The following is a 24,272-nucleotide window of genomic DNA, read 5'->3' on the forward strand; positions in this document are numbered from 1 at the left end:
TTTTAAGCATCTCTCGCTCTCTGCTAACAGTATGCAAAGGACGCTTTTAATCGTTTTTTCGTTAGGATATGATATTTTCTCAGATATTTGAGTCGCAAATAGTAATAGCCCCACAGTATCAAAAAAAAAGTTGAGTGCTAACTCAAATTTAATATATTTTTATTCATGGTACCTGTGATAAAGAAATATTCAATTCAATTCATAAAATAATAAAAAAATTATTCAAAAGGGAAACTGCTTTTAAATGTGTATTTTTTAATACGAATTATTACTTATTATAAATGTGTAATGTCACGTGTGCCCTATTTGCCCTACATGGATATGTCTACCTACAAAAGAGACAGTCAGCATATTGATTTTGTTCACAGGTACGGAGCGGACAACATTGAAGTATACCATGCATACTACAAACCTACAGAGTTCTTCGTGCCGCAGAGGTCCATTAAGCATTGCTACCTGAAGGCCGTCGCTCTGAGAGAAGCCCCGCAGAAGGTGGTCGGTCTGCACTTTGCCGGTCCGTATGCTGGAGAAGTTATTCAAGGATTTGCCACTGCCATGAAGTAAGCCATTTTAGCAATTAGCTTTCCCAAATCGCTCACCCCTTTCAAGAACGTCATAAATAAAAAATCGTAAATTTTCAGTTGTGCATGTTTTCGGAATGCCCAGAAAATGTACTATATCCCAGCAAAAGAGGCATATGTTTAACTTAATATTTATCCGCTACAGGACAGAAAGTGTTGTTTTTGCATTTTGAAGAAAAAGTATTGTTTAATTATTTTTTTAAATTTACTAAATATTTTTCAAATGGAGCAAAAACCCTCAGGTTTTACCTAAAAAGATCTGTTGTACAGTAAAAAGTTCAATAAGTGACTTGATATTTATTTTTAATACATTGTATTACATTTTAAAACTTTAAAAACGTTCTCCTGAAAAATCAAGTTTTTTGATTTATGACATTCTTGAAAGAAGTGAGCGAAATATGCACGGGGTGTCGAAATTTGACTAAATTATTATTATCTACGTTCAGCCAAATAAAGTTACTAACTAACAAGTGCCATGGTGATCGTTCTATGTTTATACAGCTCTAAACTTTTATTGTAATTCATTGTATAATAACTGGAAAGTGGATGTGGAAAAATCCTTAGTTAAAAAGTTGAAAAGTTTAGACCATAAGCCAACTTTGATTGTCGTGTGAAGGGTCATGAAACTAGTCACCTATATATTTTTGTTAGCAATTTCATGAGCCATTACTTCAAAATGTGAAAAAAACATTTTCATTCTCATATTTATTTCATCTTACCCTGACTAGACTGGTACTAAAAGGTCTGGACTGATCACCTTGCTCTACAAACCATTGGATGCAGATGAGGGTCAACAATTATATTACACTTGTTTTAAAATAACATTTTGATTTAGCTTCGGTCTTATAATTTATAATTTTCAGTGGAATCTGCTTGATTTTTGGAAGTTGTACAAATATTAAATTTACGGTCTCCAACTCTGTATGCTAGTTGAACCGCCATCTTTTGAGAAGTCTGCACATCAATAATAATCCTTTTAATTACCAGGTGTAACATGACAATGGAAGCGCTGATGAACACAGTCGGTATCCATCCGACTGTGGCCGAGGAGTTCACGAGACTCAACATCACCAAGAGGTCCGGAAAGGACCCCAACCCGGCATCCTGCTGCAGTTAATTGGGCATTCCTCACCAATAGTGGCACTTTATTGTGGAAAACTAACACAACATTAGGCACTGTCAGTATTTCTTTTAATTCACAAATGCCGAGGCAAAAACTTAATTATTTCCAATGATTAGTTTTAACATTTGTTAACTTTTATAACGCTTTATACATTAACTGTACAAATACTCCATACATTAATAATAATACTGTTGATATGTCCCAATTTTGTGATTTAACCCTATAGTTTTATTTTTGGAGCATAGAGTGATAAACCTTAATTAAATATTTCAATAGTTATGACGGATTGTAAATCCAAAGAGCTTTAAGGTTATCGAATATGTTGTCTGGAACTTTGGAATCCCACACATATTATGTAAGGTTTTTAAATTATAGAAATAAAGGATCAAATATGGCATTTTTGAAAATTGCGTTTTTATTTCCCTTCAATATTTCAGACATACATGATAAAGGGACCATAAAAGGGGGTATTAATAATACTTGTGTACTCTTTTTTTAAAATATGATTAAACATAATAATAAAATATATTTGATCTTCTAAAGTATACACACTAGATTATTTGTATAAAATAACACTGGCACTCGTTCAACACTACATATAACCTCTACTTAATATTTCTATAGGCAGCTGCATGAATGTTTCTATGTTTTCCGGGCAACCGAACCAATACTGTGGTGCAGGTAAAGGGTAATGCTTGTCTGCCTTTATAAGTGTGTTGTCAAATCTCCAATATAACGACCCCTTGAAGAAATATGTTGATTCTGAAACAATATGGTCCAATCAATTCCCAGACAATGTGCAGGCATTTTCATCGGTCAATAACTCGGGCGTTTGTATTACATTTTAGATTTGTGACTAATGGGGAAATTTTACTTTTTCTGTTACCCGAGGTGATAGAAATACGCAACCAAATTTGTGTACTGATTGACGCGATTAGCTTCAAGTGATTAAATTAAAAAACTGAATTGAGTGACAACTTTTTAAAAAGAAGTTGTTCTATAATTCGATATCCCTTCTCTTATATATGCATGTAAGTGTGAATGTCTGCATCCGTAGTGTAATGGTCAGCAAGCTTGGCTACCGTTCTGGAGGTCCCAGGTTTGATTCCCAGGGGGATCAAATAATGATAAGTGATTTTTTCACTCTAATATTTATTCAATGTCAATGGACTGGTACCTGAATCGGAGGGCTGATCACCTTTCCTTTATGCGTCGGTCAAGATAACACTGCGTTTATATGATGCAGTGCCCTATGAACCATTGTGGTGCGGATAAGGGGTTGAAGAAGAGAAGATAAGTGTGAGACAGTAACATCACACATCACATTGCAAGTTTCTCAACTCTGATGCAAACGGCTGTACAATATACGTACATACATAATGGAATGGAACAGGGTGCAGTAAAAAGTAGTGAAATGAATACCATCTTTCCAAGTGATTGCCGCATCAATGTGATTTGGTATTCCTCTCCATCGAGTCATATTTTTGGGATAACCTTCGTCAAGGGTTCTTGTGGTCTCGTTAAACCTCCAAAATTGATGGTCTTTGAATAAATATGTCATTTCATTCTTTTTCCATATAAATACAGCATCCAGGGCATCAATATCCTGAGGAAGACCATATGTGATGAATGAAAAAGGGCCTTGTACTTCAACATCTGTATATATCCAATAATTTGGACCTAAAATAAAAATATTTTATTATTTTTATTTTTTATAATGATCTCAGTAAAGAACAATAAACTTTTCTCTTATTTAGAATAGTAAGAATTCTAATAGACATAAAAATAGTAAATCTGTCTGAGAATTCATTAAAAAAATGTGGAGTAAAATAACTAATAACCATCCACCTCTGTAGTGTAATGCTTAGCACAGTTAGCTACCATCCTGGAGGCCCTGGGTTCGATTCCCAGGGGGAAGTTAAAAATATTAGTCATTTTAGACTAATATTTATTAAATATTACCCTGGACCAGTACTGGAGCGCAGAATTAATTACCTTGCCTTCCTGCAAGTTTTGTATTACTTCAATAACAATCCAGATAACACGGCATTAATATGAGGCAGTGCTCTATGCACCATTGGGTGTAGATAAGGGTTAAAAGAAGAAAATAACTTACCTGAAAAAAAGGCAATGGTTCCATCCATTTTTTCATAAGCGGCATCGATTCTTTTAATATGCAAAGGTAAGTTAGGGAAAATATCATGAATTTTAACCGGATAACCTTCTTCAATTTTCCCTCTGGTTTTAAACCTCCATACATCCTGAAAAAAATTCTAATTGGTTTATTTATAGGTAAATATAGTAAAATTTAAATTCCACAATACATAAATATGTATTGTAAATACAAAAAGTGTAATTAAGGGTTTTTCATATTACATACTCAGTTATAACTATGGGTACCTTTGTTTTATAAACAAAATGTTCTAACTGATAATTTGTGAGATTTGACTAGTGGCTAGTGGCTAGTATATTGTACGTATTACAGCTCCATACACGTATCATGATACATATAATGATCTCTTGACGTATCATAGTATTTGTACCTGTGACTGATATACTAGGAACACCTCTACTAATAAGCACCTATAATAATACATATCATTGCCACTATTGTGAGAATGCATAGCTCATCTTCCCTAGTACTTTTACCTGACTGTTTTCTCTAACTTGCTTTGAACTCATTGATGAATTTTTCATTATCGTACAAAGTAGAAGGGTTGAATTTTCACAATATTGGTGATAATATAGAAATCACGTCTTGCTACAAAATTAATAATGCTTACATTTCCTTTGAAAACAAAAAGTTCTTGTCGCAAAGCAGCAACAGCGTCATATTTCCCATCGCATATATTGGGAGGTTCTGGAGGAGCTGCGGGCGAGATGTGCTTAGTATCATGCATCTTGTGGTCATCTATAGTCTCATAATCTCCGTGATAGGTGAAGTCAGTGTCATGTTTAGTAGAGGGGGTCACTGACTGAGTGGTTTCTGTCCTCTCTTCGGTGTTGGTTTGAGTTGAGATTTCTGGGGTATTTTTTTGTGTACTCGTGGGTGGACTTCTCGTTGGTTCATTAATTCTGTTATCACTGTGTATCGGATATCGAACTGCATAAACAAAGTTCATTTATATAAATATGTTGTATTTTGCACTCAAAACCTGCTATTTTAATGTTTTTTTTGCAGACCAATAAAATTCAGATCCTTTAAAATTAACTCGAGTATCGATTTGTACAGAAAACAACATTTACCAAAATAAAAGTAGTAATTTAGAAAAACTAGCTATGTTAGTTCTTAATTAGGAACAAAAACTCTCTTACTGTAAAGTTCGTACATAGCCATGATATCATCATGATCTAAGTGTAATGAAGTGTCGTGCCCTCTGTAATAGGGAAACATAATAGACGTGGGGACTTCGGAATGAGAAAGTCCTAAACTGTGACCTAGTTCATGGACTGCGACAGAAAAGAAATCCGTTGTTTCATCTTCATCATCGTGTTTTGACGTTGTCCAATTTTCTTCATTATCGAAATGAATGTCTCCCCCGTATGTAACATAAGGGAAAAACGCGTGAGCCAATATATTTCCAGGGCCATCAAAAGGAAACCTAAAAATATCTAGTTATTTAAGATGGTGTAACATAAAATAGATATCCAATACAGTAGATCTCCTCTAATCCGCCACTTTTAGGACAAGGGTATGGTCGGAACATAAAAAATGTCACATTATTACAAAATATAGAAAAATATGGATTTACAGTAAAAAAAAATGTCAGAGCTCAAAAATTACTGCAATTCACTGCACAAAAGCTGTTGTTATTGTAGAAAATGGTAGGATCTACTGGAGTGGCGGATCAGCTGAGAGCGGACAAGAGGGGTTCTACTGTACTTGTAAAAGTTTTGTGTTTTTATTGACCACCGAGCACTTTCAGCAATAGTTTCATAAAATATATACAAATAATATTAATACTATAAAGGTGGGAACTGATCAGAGCATTTTGTCATAACGTAACATTCACAGCGAGCATCCAAACATCGGATGGAGTACTCGGAACGAGTTCAGCTCGCTGTACTGACTATACGAATGCTCGCATCGTAATGTGATACGTTACGACGAAATGACTCTTCCAATGAATCTCCCAAGTTTTATTGATAAGTAACAAATTACTGAAAAATGGTTGTGTTTTTTAAGAGAAATAAAAATTGGGTAACTCACGGGTCTCCGTGGCTTCCTACTCCAAAAGCCACAATAATATCAGCGGAGGGATTATTCGATCTTATAAATGTCAAATTTCCATATGGTGCCCACGTATTCAGTGCTCTATGAATTTCTGTAGCTACGACCATTTCTCCTAATAACGGATTCCAGTTTGATATACTGAAAAAATTGAATAGCAGAATTTTCGTATGTGCTTCGCAGTTCAAATATACAAATTAATCAAAATAAAAATGCTTACAAGTATGTTATTTCTCTTTTCCTCCATCCGTGCAATATACTGTAACGTTTTCGTCTATTTTTATGTATAACATCCTTTACCCCGCAACGCCGTTTTTTCATAAGCTGTTGAAAATGAATGGTTCTGAATAAGACAAGGTGTGGTTATTATTAAATTGTATCTATAAAATATAGAAAAATAGTTAACCTCTATTGTTTTTGCATCAAGAATTCCAGTTTGTTCAATAGCGCCAAATTTTTGAATAGTCAAAATTGCTTCAGAAATAGCTTTATCCGAGTATTGCGCCTCGAATCCTGCATCTCCTCCATCTAAGTATCCAAACCTCTGCATAAATCTCAACTAAAACACACATTACATTGTGTCACTTACCTTATTGCATCAGTGATTACAGAAAAACATAAAAAACAAAGATCTCACATATTATTTGATATTACAATGTCTATTGTAAAACTAAAAATATTAATGCATGATTTATTTATTGATTTGGCGTTTAATTTGTAGAACTCCATTTTAATTTATGTATTAATTTTAAATCAAACACAGATTTTTTGAGTCTACTAAGTTGTATTTTATTATCAAAAAACACATAAAAAATTATATTGTGACAATTGTCACAATATAATTTTCAATCGTCAATCGCCTTGTTATGGCATTCGTTTGATAATGCCATAACAAGGCGAAACAATTGTCACAATATAATTTTTTATGTGTTTTTTGTTAATAAAATACAACTTAGTAGACTCAAAAAATCTGTGTTTGATTTAAAATTAATATACATAAATTAATGCATGACGTTAAATTGCTATAAAAAAGAATATTAAATTATCAAAGTCTTTGCAAAATGCACTTCATAATTTATTCTTAGGAATACTTGCCTACATATTAATATAATGCATACATTGATCGTGTGTCCATATTTGTTTATATAAATATTTTACATTTTTATGTGATAAAATTCTTTCAAATTGTGTCAAGACTCTTTCAATTCAACACACTTTAAAAAATATTTTATTTACATGAATAAAAATTACACTAAGAATGTCAACTTTAGACATTATCTACTAGTTACCAACATGAACGACATCTAAAATGTTTTAAATATTTCCTGTGATAAGCAGGTAATATATTTTCGGACTCAAAAATAATAAATTAGATTAATAGTCTGACATTTAAAATAGATAAATTTACATGATACAGAAGTGTGTGCTATAGGTGAAGATATGTTTTACATAAAGTACTAGAAAAATAATGTGAACATACCTGCTCCGAAGTCGGAATAACTGGATTTCTCACATTTTTACTAAACGGAAAACTTTTGATGGTATTAAGGTCAGTAATAAGTAAAATTGACGTGATAAAGAAGAACTTCATTATGTACACATATGCTTTTATACAAATGAGCACATTTCTGTGACCATTGAACTTAAATATAGATAAAATTATACGAGCAAACAGGAATAACCATTCTCTGAATCACAATCATACTAAGCGCTGTATTTTTATCATAATATATTGTGATGACTCTATTCTGACCCTATGATCATATAAAATACTTTAAGAGAAAGGGTATTGATTCCTGTAAACAATAAACTTTGACAAAATGATATTTATGAATTAAGTTTATAGTTGACAGAATTAAAGAACTAAACAAGACTTGCTAATTTTTATATTTAGTTTGGGTTTTCTAAATAAATCTATACATACAATGACTAAGACCAAAGGGTAGACATATAATATGCATAATAATGTGAGTATTACAGAAATATGTAGCTTGTAATTGTAAACAAATGTTAAATAATTAATTTAAGTTACTGAATGTTAGTGTGGACACCTACTTATCTGAGAATTCAATATTGAAAAGAGAATTTCAAAGAAAACTTCCAATGACATATCAATAATATAGAAAAAACACATTTATTTTGATACCATCATATACAAAGTTGGAACATAATGTCTGAAGCTTCTCAAGAAAGTATTGAATTCAGTTGCAAATCTTCTCCATCCGTCATACATCAAAATTATACAGACGAAAGTATAAATGAGTTATCAGAAGTTCCGTTACCCTTTGTAAGATTTTATATTTATTGCATTTTTACCCTAAAAAAACACTGCCCGATAATGTTTATCTAGATTGTGTCATTTGCAATTTTGCCAATGTTTCGGACAACATTGCAGAATCTAGCGCAATGTGGTCCAAAACAGAGGTAAGAAATTTAAAGAACACAAATAATTTACTAGAAAAATTCTGCCAACATTTGAAGTTAAAATATAAAAACGTGTTTTATCTATTAGAACTTACAGTGGATATACGGATTAAATGAGGATACTCCTATTATAAATCTTAACAATGAAACCCGTAATCAAGTATTTTTTGCTGCATCGCATAATGGAATTTTATATAATTACATAGAAAAGAAAATGGATTTTGTGCAATCTCATGTAAGTTACACATTTGAGTAGGTAATATACTACATATTTTCTTTCTGCCAACTGATTCAGATATAGTTGTCTTAATTGATCATTTCTTCAAACCCTCATCCGCACCCCAAGGGCATAGAGCACTGCATCACATAAACGCAGTGTTATCTTGATCATTAACATATGAAGGAAAGTTGATCAGCTCTCCGCTTCAGGTACCAGTCCAGGGTAATATTGGATCAATATTAGAGTGAAAAAATCACCCATATTTATTTGACCTCCCCTGGGAATCGAACCCAGGACCTCCAGTAGTCTAGTGTGCTGACCATTACACTATGATCAATTGATCATTTAGGTGAACTTTTTTTTAAAAATTCTAAACAAAAACCTATAATGTAAAAATTAAAGGTCTTTTGAGAGTTAGGCATTCATAAAAGCATGTAAAAGGTATTTGTGAGACATATCGCTCACTCCTTTCAAGAACGTCATAAATCAAAAATCGTCAATTTGCAGTTGTGCATGTTTACGGAATGCCCAGAAAATGTACTATACCCCAGCAAAAGAGGCATAGTTTTAGCTTAATATTTACCCACTACAGGGCAAAAAGTGTTGTTTTTGCATTTTGAAGAAAAGGTGTTGTTTAATTATTTTTTTAAATACACTAAATATTTTTTAAATTGAGAAAAAACCTTTAGGTTCTACCTTAAAAGATCTGTTGCATAGTAAAAAGTTTAATAAGTGGCTTGATATTTATTTAGAATACATTGTATTATATTTTCAAACATTAAAAAAATTCTCCTGAAAAATGAAGTTTTTTGATTTACGACGTTCTTGAAAGGAGTGAGCGATATACAAAGAGATTTACAGTGTGTAAAGCGAGCTTTTGTAAGTAGAGCTTTTTGCATGCCTCTTTCAAATACCTACCGTACGCTTTTACTGTGCTTTAGTGACCATACGGCAGTATTATAATAATAGCTCATTTTCCAATTTCAGTCATGAATAATGATTATTTAGTTCTCAAATAATTTTAGGAAAGTATCATTACAAATATAGCACGAGATGGCAGTGGAAAAATTATTGTGACAGCAGACTCTGGGAGAGATCACAGAGTCAATATATGGAATTCAGAATCATTGAAGTTAATTAAGAATATATTGTATCCTCATGGAAATTTTGAGCTAAACAAGTTAGCTCTGAGCATAGACACTAAGTACTTATTAACCTTCGGTTATGAAACACAACCCACAGTCAAATTGTGGAAATGGTCAGACGAAGGGGATCTACCTATTGGTAAGATCATATAGAATACAAAAAACATTGTCTCAGAGAATTTAATTTAATATTTTGTATGTATTATGAATACAGTATTTTTTGATAATTTTCTTTCAGATGTGGTACATCTGAACATTCCGAAGAAAGATGTATTTGCTATTATTTTTAATCCGATTGATTCCTCTGAATTTTGTGTTGCAACAGGGAGATTTCTGATATTCGGACATGTGGTAATTTTTTTAACTACCAAGAATTAAAAGTGACTTGCCTGTATATCAGGATAAATAATTAATTTTTAAATAAAATAATCTCAATGCGTAATATCATTTTTTTCTTAGGATGACGTAGAAAATAAAATAACAGTTAGAAAGAGATCAGTCAAAGCGACATTTTCAGATTACGGAAGTTTTCAATGTGCAACATATAACATAAAGGAACACCAACTGATAGGTGGTACAGATAAGGGATATATCGCTATATTTATGAGTAATGCTGTCCCTACAAAAGATTGCAAATACGCGCCAAAAGAATTTATAAAAATAATAAAAATCGAAAGAAGCGGTATTAGTGTTATAAAAGACTGCGATGGGTAAATTTTCTCATTTAAATAAATTTAAAAACAAAATATAATTGATGAACCTGAAATCTGAAAACACATTAACAGTTTATCAATTGATTCTTTAATAATTATATCAATTTATTTTATGAGCAGGCATCTAGTTGTGTGTAATTACGACGGTCAAATACATATTTATAGCAGCGATGCCAAAATCTTGTTTCGATTTGATGACTTTAACATGGGCAAAGTCAAATCATTGAGTTTCAACATGACGCCCAAAAATTCAGAAGGTAATACACATTAAAAGGTAAATTATTTGAACACGCTAACTGTAATAAACTTTTTATTACCTCATTCTAAATTCTGCATAAAAATGCATTGTGATGTTATTAAAATATTGCATTGACTGCGTGGCTACGTCGTCAGTACTAAAGGATTCACGGAGATATCAGCAAAAGACTCTTCTAAAACTATTATAAATAAAAAATAGTAAGATGATATTAAACATTTCCGAATTATGTAAAATAAGGTATATTAAAATGTATTTTTTTTATTTTGAAGAAGGAAAAGAGAACCTAGCAGTCAGATTAACTTCAGTGAAAAAAAATGGGGAGAAGCAAATATTTATCAAGAGAGATGCCTACATAAGTAATTTAGTTTAAATATTATAATGTTGTGGTATACCAACTTGATACGTAATTTAAAAAATATATATACTGAGCAACATTAGGAAGAAAATCAAAACATTTTATTTTATTTTTCACAAAATATAGATATCGAGTCTGAAGGAATAGGATTAGTGGATTTTGTTAACCATAAATTTTATAAAATTCTCCCGGGATTTCGACAAATCAACTCAATTGCTGTACACCCAGAGAGGTATTCTTTATTTTGTTTATTTTATTTATGGTTCACAAACAATGAAAAACATATTACAAGAAATGAAATACAGTGCAATACAAATTGTTTGAATGTTTTTCATCAATTAGATGAGAACACAACAAATTTACAGAAATAAATAAAGGTGCAGGTTAAATACGTATATAAAGAATAGAAATTTGGTTGTAAAAAAAGAGTAATGACAAATAAAAGTAATGAAAAATTAAAAAATTAAATAAGAAGTAAAAATTAAAAGTGAAATTAAACAATGTTACATAATTATTTTATTAAAATTAAACACTTGAATAAACCACTTTATCGAGTTTTATTTTTATTTACGACTAGTTTCGAAAACGACAGTTGTTTTCATCTTGTGGTACAAATTAAAACTCATTAGTTTTAATTTGTACCAGAAGATGAAAACAACTGTTGTTTTCGAAACTAGTCATAAATAAAAATAAAACTCGATAAAGTGGTTTATTCAAGTGTTTAATTTTAATAAAATCATGTCATTCCACAAAGTTAATGCCGAATCAATAAATAATATGTTACATAAGATACAAAATTCAAGACTATACCAGACTGGTGAAATCAATTTCAAATTGTTTTCACCAATCTGGTAATAGACCTCTTGTATTTCTCCGTGCCATCATTAACTTTATACTTTACTTCCTCATGTATTACAACAATAAAAAAAATATTTAATGGACTAATAGATTTCATTTTAAAGAACTTTGTGCTGTATTGGAGACATCATAGGGAACATCTCATTGATTGATTACACAAGTAAAATGATAGTGAGTATGGGACATTTACCAAAGGATACAAATGTTGATAGTAATCATTTCAATATTATGTGCATGAAATTTTCGTTTTCTGGTAAGAGCTCATAATCGATATTGAAAATAAATTTATAAAACAAACCATTTTAAATAAAAGAGAATATTATTTCAGGTTCAGTTTTGGTTTGCGGGTTAGACAATGGGTACATTTGGTTTTTCGATTCAATGATTTTACAACCGATTTCAGATAAACCAATAAACTACTCAAAAGAGGGAATTACACAAATAGAATTTTCACAAGATTCGACTTACATGGCCTACGCCGTGAGTGACCCATTTATATTTCATAAAATCCAGAAAGAAATAATTATTTTAACCGTAAAAAATGTACAGTAAAACCCCGATATAACGGACTACTTTAAGGGGTTGTCTGTTATTTATAAAAATAGCTTTAAAATAAATCAAACAACTTTTTTTTGTATGTATGAAGACTGTATTTAGATTAACAGTATAAAACACACACAAAATTATATTTATTGTCTTCGGATATTCTTCGTTAAGTGATATTGCTGTTTGATATTGATAAGCTTGCTTTCGGTAATCCTGCTTTGAAAAAAAAGAAGTTTTGTTTGCACATTTGAAGTTTGGTGTTTTTCATTATAATCAAAATATTACAAAAATGCGTATTATATAGTTGTACTTCGTTATCTGACGAATAGTCAATAAATGTCTCAAATTCATGTAAAATATTAACTTTTTCTTCTTATAACCCTTATCCGCACCCAATAGTGCATAGGGCACTGCATCATATAAACCCAGTGTTATCTTGATCGTCAACACATGAAGGAAAGGCGATCAGCCCTCCGCTTCAGGTACCAGTCCAGGGTAATATTGTATAAATATTACAGTGAAAAAAATCACTTATATTTATTTGACCCCCCCCCTGGGAATCGAAGCCGGGACCTCCAGAACGGTAGCCGAGCGTGCTGACCATTACACTACGGAGGCGGACAAATATTAACAGGACGTTTGAATTTTTTTTACATTTGATCGGACTTTTTGTCGTTATATCCAAAATCCGTTAAATAGAGGTCCGTTATATCAAGGTTTTACTGTGTTTTTAATGAATTTAATTATTTATTATGTGTCCAACAGAATACCGGGTATACTGTATTCTTACTCAAGTACGATTGCCACAAGTCAAGATGGAATTTTGTAGGAAAACAAAAAGGCCACTGTAGACTAGTTGTGAACATTATTTTTGAAATGTCTGAATTTTTAAAAATGCTAACTTTCGGAGAGGACCAAATAATGAATGTGTATGGTATAAAGCTCCTAGAAAATGGCGAAACATTATTTGAAAAAATCAATACAATTGTAGTGGAAAAATATGCATGTCCAAAATTTGTTATCAACAATATTTGGCCACATCATAAAGGACTGCTTGTCACAATATCAGATGATGTAAAGTAACAAAATTATTCAATTATATTTTTTATGTAGGTAGGTTATATAGTAAAATATTATATTCCCATTTTTATTAAATAATTACAGTATAAATATAAGGTGTTTGATTACGAGACTGAAAGAATTATGGCAACGTATTTAGGCCCTAAATATACATCGCCAGTGTTGAAAGCACTTAAAATACCTTCTTTTACGAGAGATACAGAATATTCAATTTTTTCTACGGAGAAGCACATAGGAATTCAAAAGCATCCTCTAGATGGGAATCCTTACAAATATTTTGGAATACTTGGGCACCCCGTAAAGGTAAATTATAAAAATACATATATTTTTTTTTTAAATGATTTATTCTTACACTGGATTTTTCACCGTATGGATGATATAAACGTCTGAGACATTACTATCTGTCATTAGAATCCTAACTGTCGATCAAACCTCCTTCCTCTACCTTTTGTTAATTGGTAATTGATATATTAATATGTAATTTATGTTTTTTTTTAAATGTCAATTTGTAATTTATGTTTTTTAAATGTTCAAGTACTATCTACCCTCTGATTGCAAACGGCTATATATTGTATCAAACGTTTTGATCAATATCACTAGTCCGTCTTTGGTCGGTTGGAAGATATTGCTTTTCAGCAATAAGCCCGCCAATGTACTTTTTATTTTCTGTACATGAAGTTTAAATAAATAAATATATCCATAAATATTATAGCCATCTAAACTGAAACCGAGCATCTATCGTTTTTATACAAGAGAAGATGGAAATGTTGAGCAATTTAGGGCTTACAATCTAGCATTCAGCTGGCGTAGGTGAACACTTTATAGTATAAAGTTTATACTCTTGTATAGCATTCACCATTCAGCCTATTATTGATTACCCAAATCATATTCATTTTTTCAAGATGTGTATATGCACTGATGTTGGATTCCTTTTGTATGTTAGTTATAATTTTGATAGATGTGAAATTTTACCAGTTGATTATTAACAATTTTAAATTATTTAACGAACAAAAATAAAAGTTTTTGTCAGGTGATGAAATTTCACAATTTGTATGGATATGATCAAAATAATCACATTGAATGCTTTGAAATTGAAGGTCACTAATTTTGTAATGACTCCGGACGGAAAGTATATTTTTACTTCAGGAGAGGGAGACTATAACTTCCTTCAGTGGTCCATCAATACTGAGTAAGTGAATACATAATTAATTTTTGCCTAATAATTTCTGATATTTTAGTCCAACTAGTTACTAAGTTAGGCATTTAAATATTTAAAAAAACTTTTTTTTGTATTAATTAATTCACCGCATTGCAATAGATTTTAAGAAATAGTAATATTTACCAAGTAAAACTGAAGTTAAAAATGGATAGATTTGACCACAAAGTGACTGCCGAATCAATTAATGAAAATCTCTTGATTTATTAGTGATCCCTAAAATAAGGATTCACAAACCCACCGGCAATAGGGAGAATTGAGAAGAATTTAATCTTGTTTAAATACTTTAGGTCTGTCGATAAAAGAACCGAAGAGGGTGGGACAAGGCTGAATCCATTTATGGCACTTATCGAGGGAGGACAATCTGGATGGATTTATGGACAAATGAAGGTTTTGTTTTACTACGCTCAAATATTGTGCCAAGGAGATTGTTCTCCTAATTTGAGAAAAATATCAGAAAGTATTTCTGTTTCTACATTACCGGACATAATGCGCGCAATTGGATATTATCCGACTGATTTTGAGGTGATATATATTAATTTACTTTTTGTGCAATAATTAAGTATTTAAGAGGAATGTATATACAGTGGAACCTCGGTATACGTCCTTAATCCGTTCCAGATCATGAGACTTATACAAATAGGACATATACCAAACATATTTTTCTCATAAGAAATAAAGGGAAAATGATTGATCAGTTCCCATGAAAAAAAAATCATATTTTTTTGGCATATTATACATTGACGTGGTTGTTAAAATAATTTAAACACAGCTTAGTACTAAAATAGATAAATGTGGAATTTGGATTAACACAATGATAAATTTCCTGCCTTGTTTTTTAAAAGATCGGCATGTATCATTTTTGCCTTTTCACAAATAATTGCCTCCGAGACGCTATCGCTAGCACACTGTTTTTCCGATATCTCCAAAGCAAAAGCAAATTTTCAACATGCTCTAATGTCCCTGATCTTTGTATTGTAATCGATTTCACCCCCTTTTTCACAATCGTAGAAACCGTCGTTCTCAGCTGATGGTATGCTGCAGCCAAGTCCCGGATACGTATGCCACTATCATGCTTATCAACAATCTCTTTTTTCACCTCTATGGTGAACCTAACCATTTTCTTCATTGCTTGGCTCCTATTATGTATTAATTTTCTTAGAACTCATCACTTAGAAATCACGTAAAATTCCCAGTTGATGCGCGAGTCGTTCACTGTAGGGTAGCAATTGCGATACTGACACACATGAAAAGTAACAAGAGCATCGCGCGGTTGTGACTCATTTTAACTAACAAGTTCTTGCACACACGCAGGTCGTATTCCGAACGAAGGTCGTAAACAAAAAGTTTGGCGTCCAAACATGACGTATATGTACCAAGTTGGACTTATTCCAAAGCAGACGTATACCGAGTTTCTACTCTATGTGTAATATACATAACTGCCATGGGTAAGGTGATCTTATCAGCTCTCAACCAACGCGCTAAATTTGGCGAGCATGCCTTTGTTGTTGCGAGATCGGCGGCGTGGAATGCTTTTCCACCCGTAGTTAAAAACAGTGAACGAGATCTTTAGAAAAAAACTATTCGAGATCATTAAATTATTATTATAAAATAGCGCAGCACTTTGGCTACTTAACCAAATCGAAGCATATTACTATCAGCATAAATCAAAACAAAATGTATTCATGAGAAGTACATCACATCACCCTAGAAGATGGATGGGGATACTGACTACAAATATTAATGATGCACTGAAAAGGTCTAAAGGTGGAGACTGACCAGAGCATTTCGTCGTAACGTAACACGTTACGATGCGAGTATTCGTATAGCCAGTACAGCGAGCGGAGCGCTCCATCCACAGTTTCGGATGCTCGCTGATGATCGCCGCGAGCGATGTTACTATGAAATGCTCCGGTCAGTCTCCACTTTAAAGATGTACAAAAAAATCCATTGTTTTAGATAACTACGTTGATGAACGAAGTCAATTATCACATTTTTGATGAAACTAAAAATAACGAGGTTACTTTTGAGGAATATGTAAGACTTTTTGTGAATTATCAACCAGCTTTTGGAAATCCATTTTGTAAATATCGAGACGCATTTGGAGAATTTGCGGAGCGGCAGAGAGATGGGACATTCAAATTACAAAAAGCCACTCTAATATCCGCTTTAGCTAAATATGGTACATACTTCCTTTACATTATTTCTACAAAAAAGTTTAATTATTACATATATGTAATGTGATAGTTCATATGTACATATTTTTTTTAGATAAAAATATAAATGAGAATGGAATGAGAAAAATCATAGAAATTTTCGTATCACAACTCGTTCCAAAAGTTAAACTGGCAGACAAACTGGTGCAAGAAGAAATAGATAGCATTTTACCAAAGGTATAATATATTTAAATATGCAAGTATAAAAAATAAAAAATAAATAAAAATCAAATACAGGGATACCCAATAAAAGCCAGACCTGTAGAATCTTCTCCTTCAAACCCTTATCTGCACCCCAATGGTATATAGGTACCAAAATAACACTGCATCATATAAATGCAGTGTTATTTTGATCATTAACACATAAAGGAAAGGTGATCAGCCCTCCGCTTCAGGTACCAGTACAGGGTAATATTGAATAATTTTTAAAGTGAAAAAATCACTTATATTTGTTTCACCTTCCCCCTGGGAATCGAACCCAGGACCTCCAGAACGGTAGCCAAGCTTGCTGTATGAAAAAAAGGTGTATGAAATAAAATTAAAAAATCTCACACAAGGTATATAAGAGGACAAACAATTTTGAGAGACTATTCCCTCGAGCGGATGTCACAAACTTTTAAATTATCCGTAATACGGGACCTCCAGAACGGTAGCCAAGCATACTGACCATTACACTACAGAATAATAATAAATAATAAAACCCTTATCCGCACCCCAATGGTGCATAGGGCACTGCTTTATATAAACGCAGTGTTATCTTGATCGTTTACACAAAAAGGAAAGGTGATCAGCCCTCCGCTTCAGGTACCAGTCCAGGGTAATATTGAATAAATATTACAGTGAAAAAATCACTTATATATATTTGACCCCCCCTGGGAATCGAACCCGGGACCTCCAGAACGGTAGTCGAGCGTGCTGACCATTACACTACGGAGGCGGACAAAAATCTATACAGTATGATTAATTCATCATCCAAAGGTCCGACATTATTAATTGGGCAGGCAATGCTTAGATTATATCTGAATATCAATTTAATAAAAGTAAAAATAAAAAGATTTGTGTTTTGTACTCAAAAAATACATTTAATATGATTTTGATGTACCTACATTTGAGTTCTCGACACATTCATAGTCAGTATTTGTATATTTACAATATCCGGAATAGTATCCTTTTATCTACTCCCAGCAATCATGATCTCAAACACACACGACACAAAAATACAATACAGGCATAAAATATGTACATAAAAGATTTGGCGTAAAACAATAAAAATATTTTGACACAAAAGCGATAAATAAAATACAAGGTATACGAGTCTTTTGGAAGACTCTGGAGAAGCGATATGATAAGTTCTACAAGTCATGAATGATACAATGTAAGAACTAGTAAAGTATTTTATTAATTCTTGTGAAACTCCATGAAAGAGCATCTCAGTAGCGACCGTAATTCCGCTATAAATTGATATTTTCACTGTTAAAGAAAGTTCCACTTGTTTATCTTGGGATACAATTCATCATGCCTCAACAAATACGAATGACATTTATTTATAACTTGCAAAATAAATTATTATGATATCGACAGGATTCAAAGCAAACAGCTTCTTCTTTAAGACTAATCAATACTAGAAACTATTCGCTTTACAGTTTAGATTACTTTATGTTTGGTGGTCAACAAAGATGGGTAGAAATCTCAAGTGGCTATTTTTTGTTTTGATAGTTACAGACAACGTAATCAGGAAAGTGGAAACTACGTTAAAATTGTTTAAAGAAGAAGTCATTTTGTAATTGTAAAATAGAAAGTCACAAAGAAATAAATTACATATGATGATATTTATTCATTTATTTTTTGTTATGTTATGTATCATTTCAATTATTGCTGCTTGTGCCTTACCCGTTTACATAAATAATAATAGCACATTAAAAGAAATGGCCATAAAAGCATTTTTCATGGTTTTGTTAAAAGACTTCGTATTACTGATAAACCTGCTTATCTGGGAAAAGTAATAGAGCCATTTGCAGTCATATTTTTTGTACAAAAGTTTGAACAGAAAAAAAATCCTCTGGTCTGTAAAACGATTCCCGATAAAAATGTTAGGATGATTCAAATGTATTTTGCGGTTTACTTATACAACTACTGTAATATGTTATTACTCATCTAGTTTTGTATAAAAGTGCGTGACAACACCGGTAGACTACAATTTGTATGGTAATTTTTCCATCAACTGATGTCAAAACCCTGTCAGCTTGTTCTGACATTTTGTAAACGTGGCATTGTTACATTCAGGTATCTTAGTGTAATAACTATTTAATTATTTTTAATTAAATTTTCACTATAGAGAATAAACATAAACATGATAATGACGGGTTGGAAACGAAGCTGGCTATGATCGGCAGTCAATTTTTTAGTTCATAGGCAAAATGACATCAGGCAATAGTGTTTACTTAGTTGTCCACTGTTTTATAAAGTTTTGCATATTAACATCTTAAAAGTATTTGATTATCATCATTTAGGTACCTATTTAACCTGTCCAGGAGTGAGTTTACATTATTTTTTTTTTACTTTTTATAATTTATATCATAGTCGATGCTATAAGCAACAAATTTTCTTGAATAAAAAAAAAAAACATTTACACTAGTAAACATGATTTATCGCAATATTGGCAATTTTGACATAAATCATTTTTTGATATAAATCACGTCATAAATCATGTTTTGTATTGGTCGTAATATATATGACCACACTCCTGGAAAGGTTAAAATTTATATTGTGTAGGTATCATACAAAGATATTTGGTTAGAACATCACTTATTATCACATCAAAATTGTCTCCATTCCTTCAATTCTGTCATTGCATGCTTTTTTGTATTCAACATTTTGTTTGTTTGTTTGCATTTATAATTTAATTTAAAAACATTTTCCGCTGATCTTAATAATAAGGTATTGGAAAATTTGCTTTGGCGCTATTACACCGTCAAGTAATTTCACCTTACTACCATGTTTACTACCATGCTTATGATTAATTATTCCGATATTAACACTGATTTTAGTATAGATAGAATATTCAATTAAAATTGTAAAATGATTTATTTAAATAGATAATACTGTGACCATTTTATTTTTATTCCAGAGTCTATCAGTAGAGTATTTTTTTGGAGAACTGCTGGGTTTTGACTGGAATGAATTGAATGACACGGGAGATTTCGAAAATAAATATTAAAAACTGTAAAAGATAAATATAATGTCATTCTGTTTTTCATCATTTTCTCGTTTCTTTAGTAAGAGAGATTAACATTATTTATTGATATTTCTTGACGGAAATCCATTGTAATAATATTAACTTGTGGTGTACTCGGAAATTAAAATATCTGGAGCTATAAAACTTAATAAAATGATAAAATCACAATCGTTTATCTTAACTTTTCAATATATACATATAAACCAATAATATATAAACAAAGTTCTGTAGCAATGTATTGCATAAATTATTCTACACTTAGACAACCAATAAGCAACTTAAGATATTTGAACATGTCTACGTATGAAGTTCATGTATTTGGCACCTTAAGTTTTCACAACACGAGTTCACTCAGTTTTTAAACGTTTAGCAGCGGTGCCTGGTTCACTACTTTGGGAGTTGGAGTCTTCCGAGAAAGCCATGTGTGATGAGGAGAAGTCCATGGGACCCTGAGAATCGCTTACGGTAGAAAAACCTGTAAGATAAATCACAAATTAGGCGACAGTTATGCAACATTTGGGTTATCAGACTAAGAGAATCGGATTTACCATACGACATTTTTAGTTTTTTTTTTTGTAAATAATAAAATAATAACTATATAGTATTTTTTACATTTATTTTATTTGATCTGTGACTCCCGGGCTGACCACCAAAGAGATGGATTGGCCGCTGGGAATCGATATCGCAGGAAGCTTATCCCTCTTAAAATCAGGCCATAAGGCCTATAACTAGGGTGGCCAACCCGCGGCCCGCCGGGTGTCTACTTGTGGCCCGCGGAGCATATCACACATTTTTTTTATTTATTTTTTTCGTATTGCCTAACTTTAATCTAATAAATATGTTCGATTCTCATTTTTGTTATAAGTACCTTAAAAAACTATATATTTCTTGTTTGCTTTGAATAAAAAAATAAATTTTGTATATTGGCCCGGTAGGCAATGTCATTTCTAAAATTTGGCCCGGCTGCTGAAAATGTTGGCCACCCATGGCCTACAAGAAGAAGAGTAAAATGAAAAAATGTCATATTTAGTCAGAAATCTAACCCAGGAACTCTGTAAAGCAACCAAACATGCTAAACACCATACTATATTGTATTTGATGTTTAGCTATCGAAGAATATACAAATGAAAAATGACATTACATACAGGTATTAGAATCTTCGGCCAGGCCAAAGTTGGAGTTGGAAGAGTCCTGTCCTTTCTTAGTGCAAGGAGCATTCTCCTTGTTCTCTGTTTTGGCAGAACTTTTCTTTTTCTGTTCACTGTTGGATATTGGCACCCATTTGTAGATCTTCATAGTTGTTTCGCCAATCGTTACCCATTTTTTCTCCCTAAAATAATAAGAATATATTTACATACAAAATTTTATGGATTGAAATCTTATTTAATTTTAGATTTAGAAAAAATCGTTCATTTGCCATCGGGTGGGACAATTAAAAATATATTTATACATTTTTGCAAATTTTTAACATAGCTGAGAAACCACAATAAAAACGAGGATGCATTCAATGAGAATTTGTGGCATCATATATTCCCTTTTTATAAAAAAAAAACATTATGGTAGCCATTTTTGTTCAAACAAATATAACAAAATTCAAATGCATCGGGAAATATTCCAACCCAACCGGGATCACCGTCAAAACTTCACATGAACCAACATAAGGGAACAACTCGCAAAGCTTCTATATTAGATGCTTGTCTGCAAGTAGGATAGTAAGGATAGGGAAGGTAAATGTGAAAAATACATTTACAAACACCCACACCAATTGAAAATAAATCTTTCTTGAATTCATTTTGCAATTGGCAGGAAACGAACCTGCGACGCCAGTTTCGCAGTCGAGCGTCTACCCAACTACGCCACGGCGCTTTACTTTTACTTACTTTGACTTAAAAAATTAAATAGCTATTTTGAAAAAAATTGGTAAATGCTGAAATACAATAGTATCAGTAAATCTTTGTGACAACTTTTGCAACTGATTTAGGTTTTATTTATTATTTTTTAATTTTATTATTCAACATAGCTACATTTTTTTAACTACAATTTCTTTACATTTCTAATTAATACAATCTTATAATTTTAGTTGCATTGAGCCTCTCCAAAAAAGAGACAGCTCTTGTGCTTGGAGAGGGACTTTATTATTCTTTAAAAAAATGTTTCTATAGTTGACACTGTTAACTTGATAACAGGGTTGGATGATGAAACATGAAGATGAGTTTAAAAAGTTATCAGAAAACCTCACATAATATAAAATATGACACGTAATTTATATAATAAATATGAGTTTTAGCCAAATTACATTTTTTGGGCACATGCATAAAGTTCCGGGGTAAATTTTTAATAGGATAACAGAAAAAATTGTGTATTAATAATTTGATGTTACCCTGGATTGACACTTGATGCGAAAGGCCATTGTTGCCTAGTTTGAAACAAATTGTTAAATTATTATTTTCCTAGAACAACGAAAATTGCACGATATTTTATGTGGTTGTGAATTTATAAACATCTATTAATATTTCGAAATAAAAATCTGGCGCCACGACTTTAAATAAAAATTCATGATATCGTGAACATTCCTCATACTATATTCAACATGGCGATGAAAACAACTCGAGCATGTGGTACTGATATTTTAGATATTCAAATGATGAATTAAAACAATAAAATGAATTAAAGAAAATACAAGGAAACATTCTCATAAGGTTTATACAATTGTTTTAAAAGTAAGAGTTATATTTATATTAAAAATGGAGTCACTCACCAATGGCGTACTTTATCCACTACCTGCATAACTCTCTTGATGTCATCTTTCGCGCGGTTTCTGGTTTCAGCTCTTACAGAACGAGACATTTTGACAGATTTTATGACTAAAGTTAAAAATGATATTACAATTTATTTGGAGATTTTGTTTAAGTCACAAATAATATGAAATGCGCGCAACGGCGACCCACGAACACACAATTCCAATTCACGAATTCACAACCACAAATGCACCACAGATGAAAAATTAAAATGTCAAAATATTCATTATTGCCATAACTTAAATATATTGGAATGTTACAACTCGAAAAAAACTATTTTTCCTACGTTTTGTTTTCTTTATTAGTATTAGGTATAGGTATTTATTTTTGAATTTTGATTTGATAGATTTTGATTTTCAAAAGAAGTACCCTAAGTAAAATGATATGTATGCCGAAAGAAAAATCAAATTGAAAAATATTTTTTTAAGTAAGTATATACAAATAAAATTACTTATAAATTGTTAAGGAGTGTAACAACTTGGAATACAATTAAATATTTTTGTTAAAAAACCAAAATAAAAAAAATGATTTGTGACAAATAATAAATTCTTTTTAACTAGAAAACTGTCTTAAGACATTTGACGCTTCAAAATTTGGCATAAATGTGTCACAGCATAATCATTGAATAAATTTGTAGCACGAATAGCCACCCCCTTATTAGGATGATGCCTCTGAATGTACGATGCAACAGTTTTTCATGCTTTCAGCATTTCTCTTGTTGTGCTAGAGGATTGTTGCACTGCTGCTCCCTCCTCCTCCATTAACAAGCTCTCCTCCATAATTTCTTGCAGTGAATCACGATGCAACTCCATAAACTCTTCAGTGGTCAGCTGGACTATGCTCTTTCACAAGCTCTTCAATATCGTTGTTATCCACCTCGAGTCCCGGTTCACAAGTGAATTTTGTGAAAAAGAGACTTGTCCTTTCTCTGTGTGCGAAATATCGTTCGTTAAGGGAGAAACTTTTTCAGATTTTATTGATCGTTAAGAGCGGTGCTCGTTATGAAAGGTTACACTATAAATCGAATGCCAAAAGTTGTTTATTTAAAGTTAAGAAATTAGTGTAAGAAATTAGAAATTAGTGCCAAGTGTACTTTTTGCTGGAGTGAATTGTTTTAAATATTAATTTTTTTCATAATATTTTTTTTCTCATAAAAGTCACTGCATGTAATGCTAAAATTTAATTTACAGTATAGTAACGCTCGTACAGTAGACTTCAGCATGCGGCCGCGGTCATCCGACCAAATGTGATTCATTATTAAGAAAACACGCT

The 24,272-nt window shown here is 31.9% G+C and overlaps 4 protein-coding genes across 9 annotated transcripts in view; 2 read left to right on the forward strand and 2 right to left on the reverse strand.

The window, feature by feature from the left end:
* Positions 1–2,111, forward strand: part of LOC148311272 (thioredoxin reductase 1, mitochondrial-like) — a 16,974-nt gene extending 14,863 nt beyond the window's left edge. For both annotated transcript variants that reach the window (XM_088256990.1, XM_088256991.1), the window contains exons 6-7: positions 369–560; positions 1,569–2,111. In XM_088256990.1, coding sequence (XP_088113116.1) covers positions 369–560; positions 1,569–1,698 — 322 coding nt within the window. In that variant the 3' untranslated portion in view covers positions 1,699–2,111. The remainder of the gene's footprint in view (positions 1–368; positions 561–1,568) is intronic.
* On the reverse strand, positions 2,099–7,699 carry LOC148311273 (matrix metalloproteinase-24-like). 2 transcript variants are annotated; one of them, XM_088256988.1, is made up of 9 exons: positions 7,416–7,699; positions 6,342–6,494; positions 6,156–6,259; positions 5,915–6,076; positions 5,020–5,306; positions 4,488–4,807; positions 3,821–3,965; positions 3,127–3,384; positions 2,099–2,466 (listed from the first exon to the last, which is right to left on the reverse strand). In XM_088256988.1, the coding sequence occupies exons 1-9, from the start codon at positions 7,524–7,526 to the stop codon at positions 2,297–2,299; spliced, it is 1,710 nt and encodes a 569-aa protein (XP_088113114.1). In that variant the 5' UTR covers positions 7,527–7,699; the 3' UTR covers positions 2,099–2,296. The 2 variants fall into 2 exon arrangements, with proteins under 2 accessions (XP_088113114.1, XP_088113115.1); XM_088256989.1 differs by lacking the exon at positions 2,099–2,466 and having other exon boundaries at positions 3,175–3,310; positions 7,416–7,618.
* On the forward strand, positions 7,369–20,226 carry LOC148311274 (cilia- and flagella-associated protein 251-like). Of its 4 annotated transcripts, none has more exons than XM_088256982.1 (17): positions 7,369–7,484; positions 8,448–8,594; positions 9,605–9,863; positions 9,963–10,075; positions 10,184–10,434; positions 10,558–10,694; positions 10,966–11,052; positions 11,178–11,283; positions 12,014–12,162; positions 12,238–12,389; positions 13,221–13,529; positions 13,620–13,838; positions 14,633–14,724; positions 15,042–15,276; positions 16,711–16,933; positions 17,023–17,144; positions 20,095–20,226. In XM_088256982.1, the coding sequence occupies exons 2-17, from the start codon at positions 8,574–8,576 to the stop codon at positions 20,182–20,184; spliced, it is 2,565 nt and encodes an 854-aa protein (XP_088113108.1). In that variant the 5' UTR covers positions 7,369–7,484; positions 8,448–8,573; the 3' UTR covers positions 20,185–20,226. The 4 variants fall into 4 exon arrangements, with proteins under 4 accessions (XP_088113108.1, XP_088113109.1, XP_088113106.1 ...); XM_088256980.1 differs by lacking the exon at positions 7,369–7,484 and adding an exon at positions 8,035–8,222; XM_088256981.1 differs by lacking the exon at positions 7,369–7,484 and adding an exon at positions 8,230–8,359.
* On the reverse strand, positions 19,578–23,216 carry BCL7-like (chromatin remodeling complex subunit BCL7B-like protein). The gene is made up of 3 exons (XM_088257008.1): positions 22,961–23,216; positions 21,348–21,532; positions 19,578–20,677 (listed from the first exon to the last, which is right to left on the reverse strand). Exons 1-3 carry the CDS (start codon positions 23,047–23,049, stop codon positions 20,550–20,552), a joined length of 402 nt encoding a protein of 133 aa, XP_088113134.1. The 5' UTR covers positions 23,050–23,216; the 3' UTR covers positions 19,578–20,549.
* Positions 23,217–24,272: the final 1,056 nt, after the last annotated feature.

This window comes from Brachycentrus maculatus, unplaced genomic scaffold (assembly GCF_059751285.1).
Source record: "Brachycentrus maculatus isolate JH-2025_06_01 unplaced genomic scaffold, ASM5975128v1 h1tg000069l, whole genome shotgun sequence".
Taxonomy (NCBI): domain Eukaryota; kingdom Metazoa; phylum Arthropoda; class Insecta; order Trichoptera; family Brachycentridae; genus Brachycentrus; species Brachycentrus maculatus.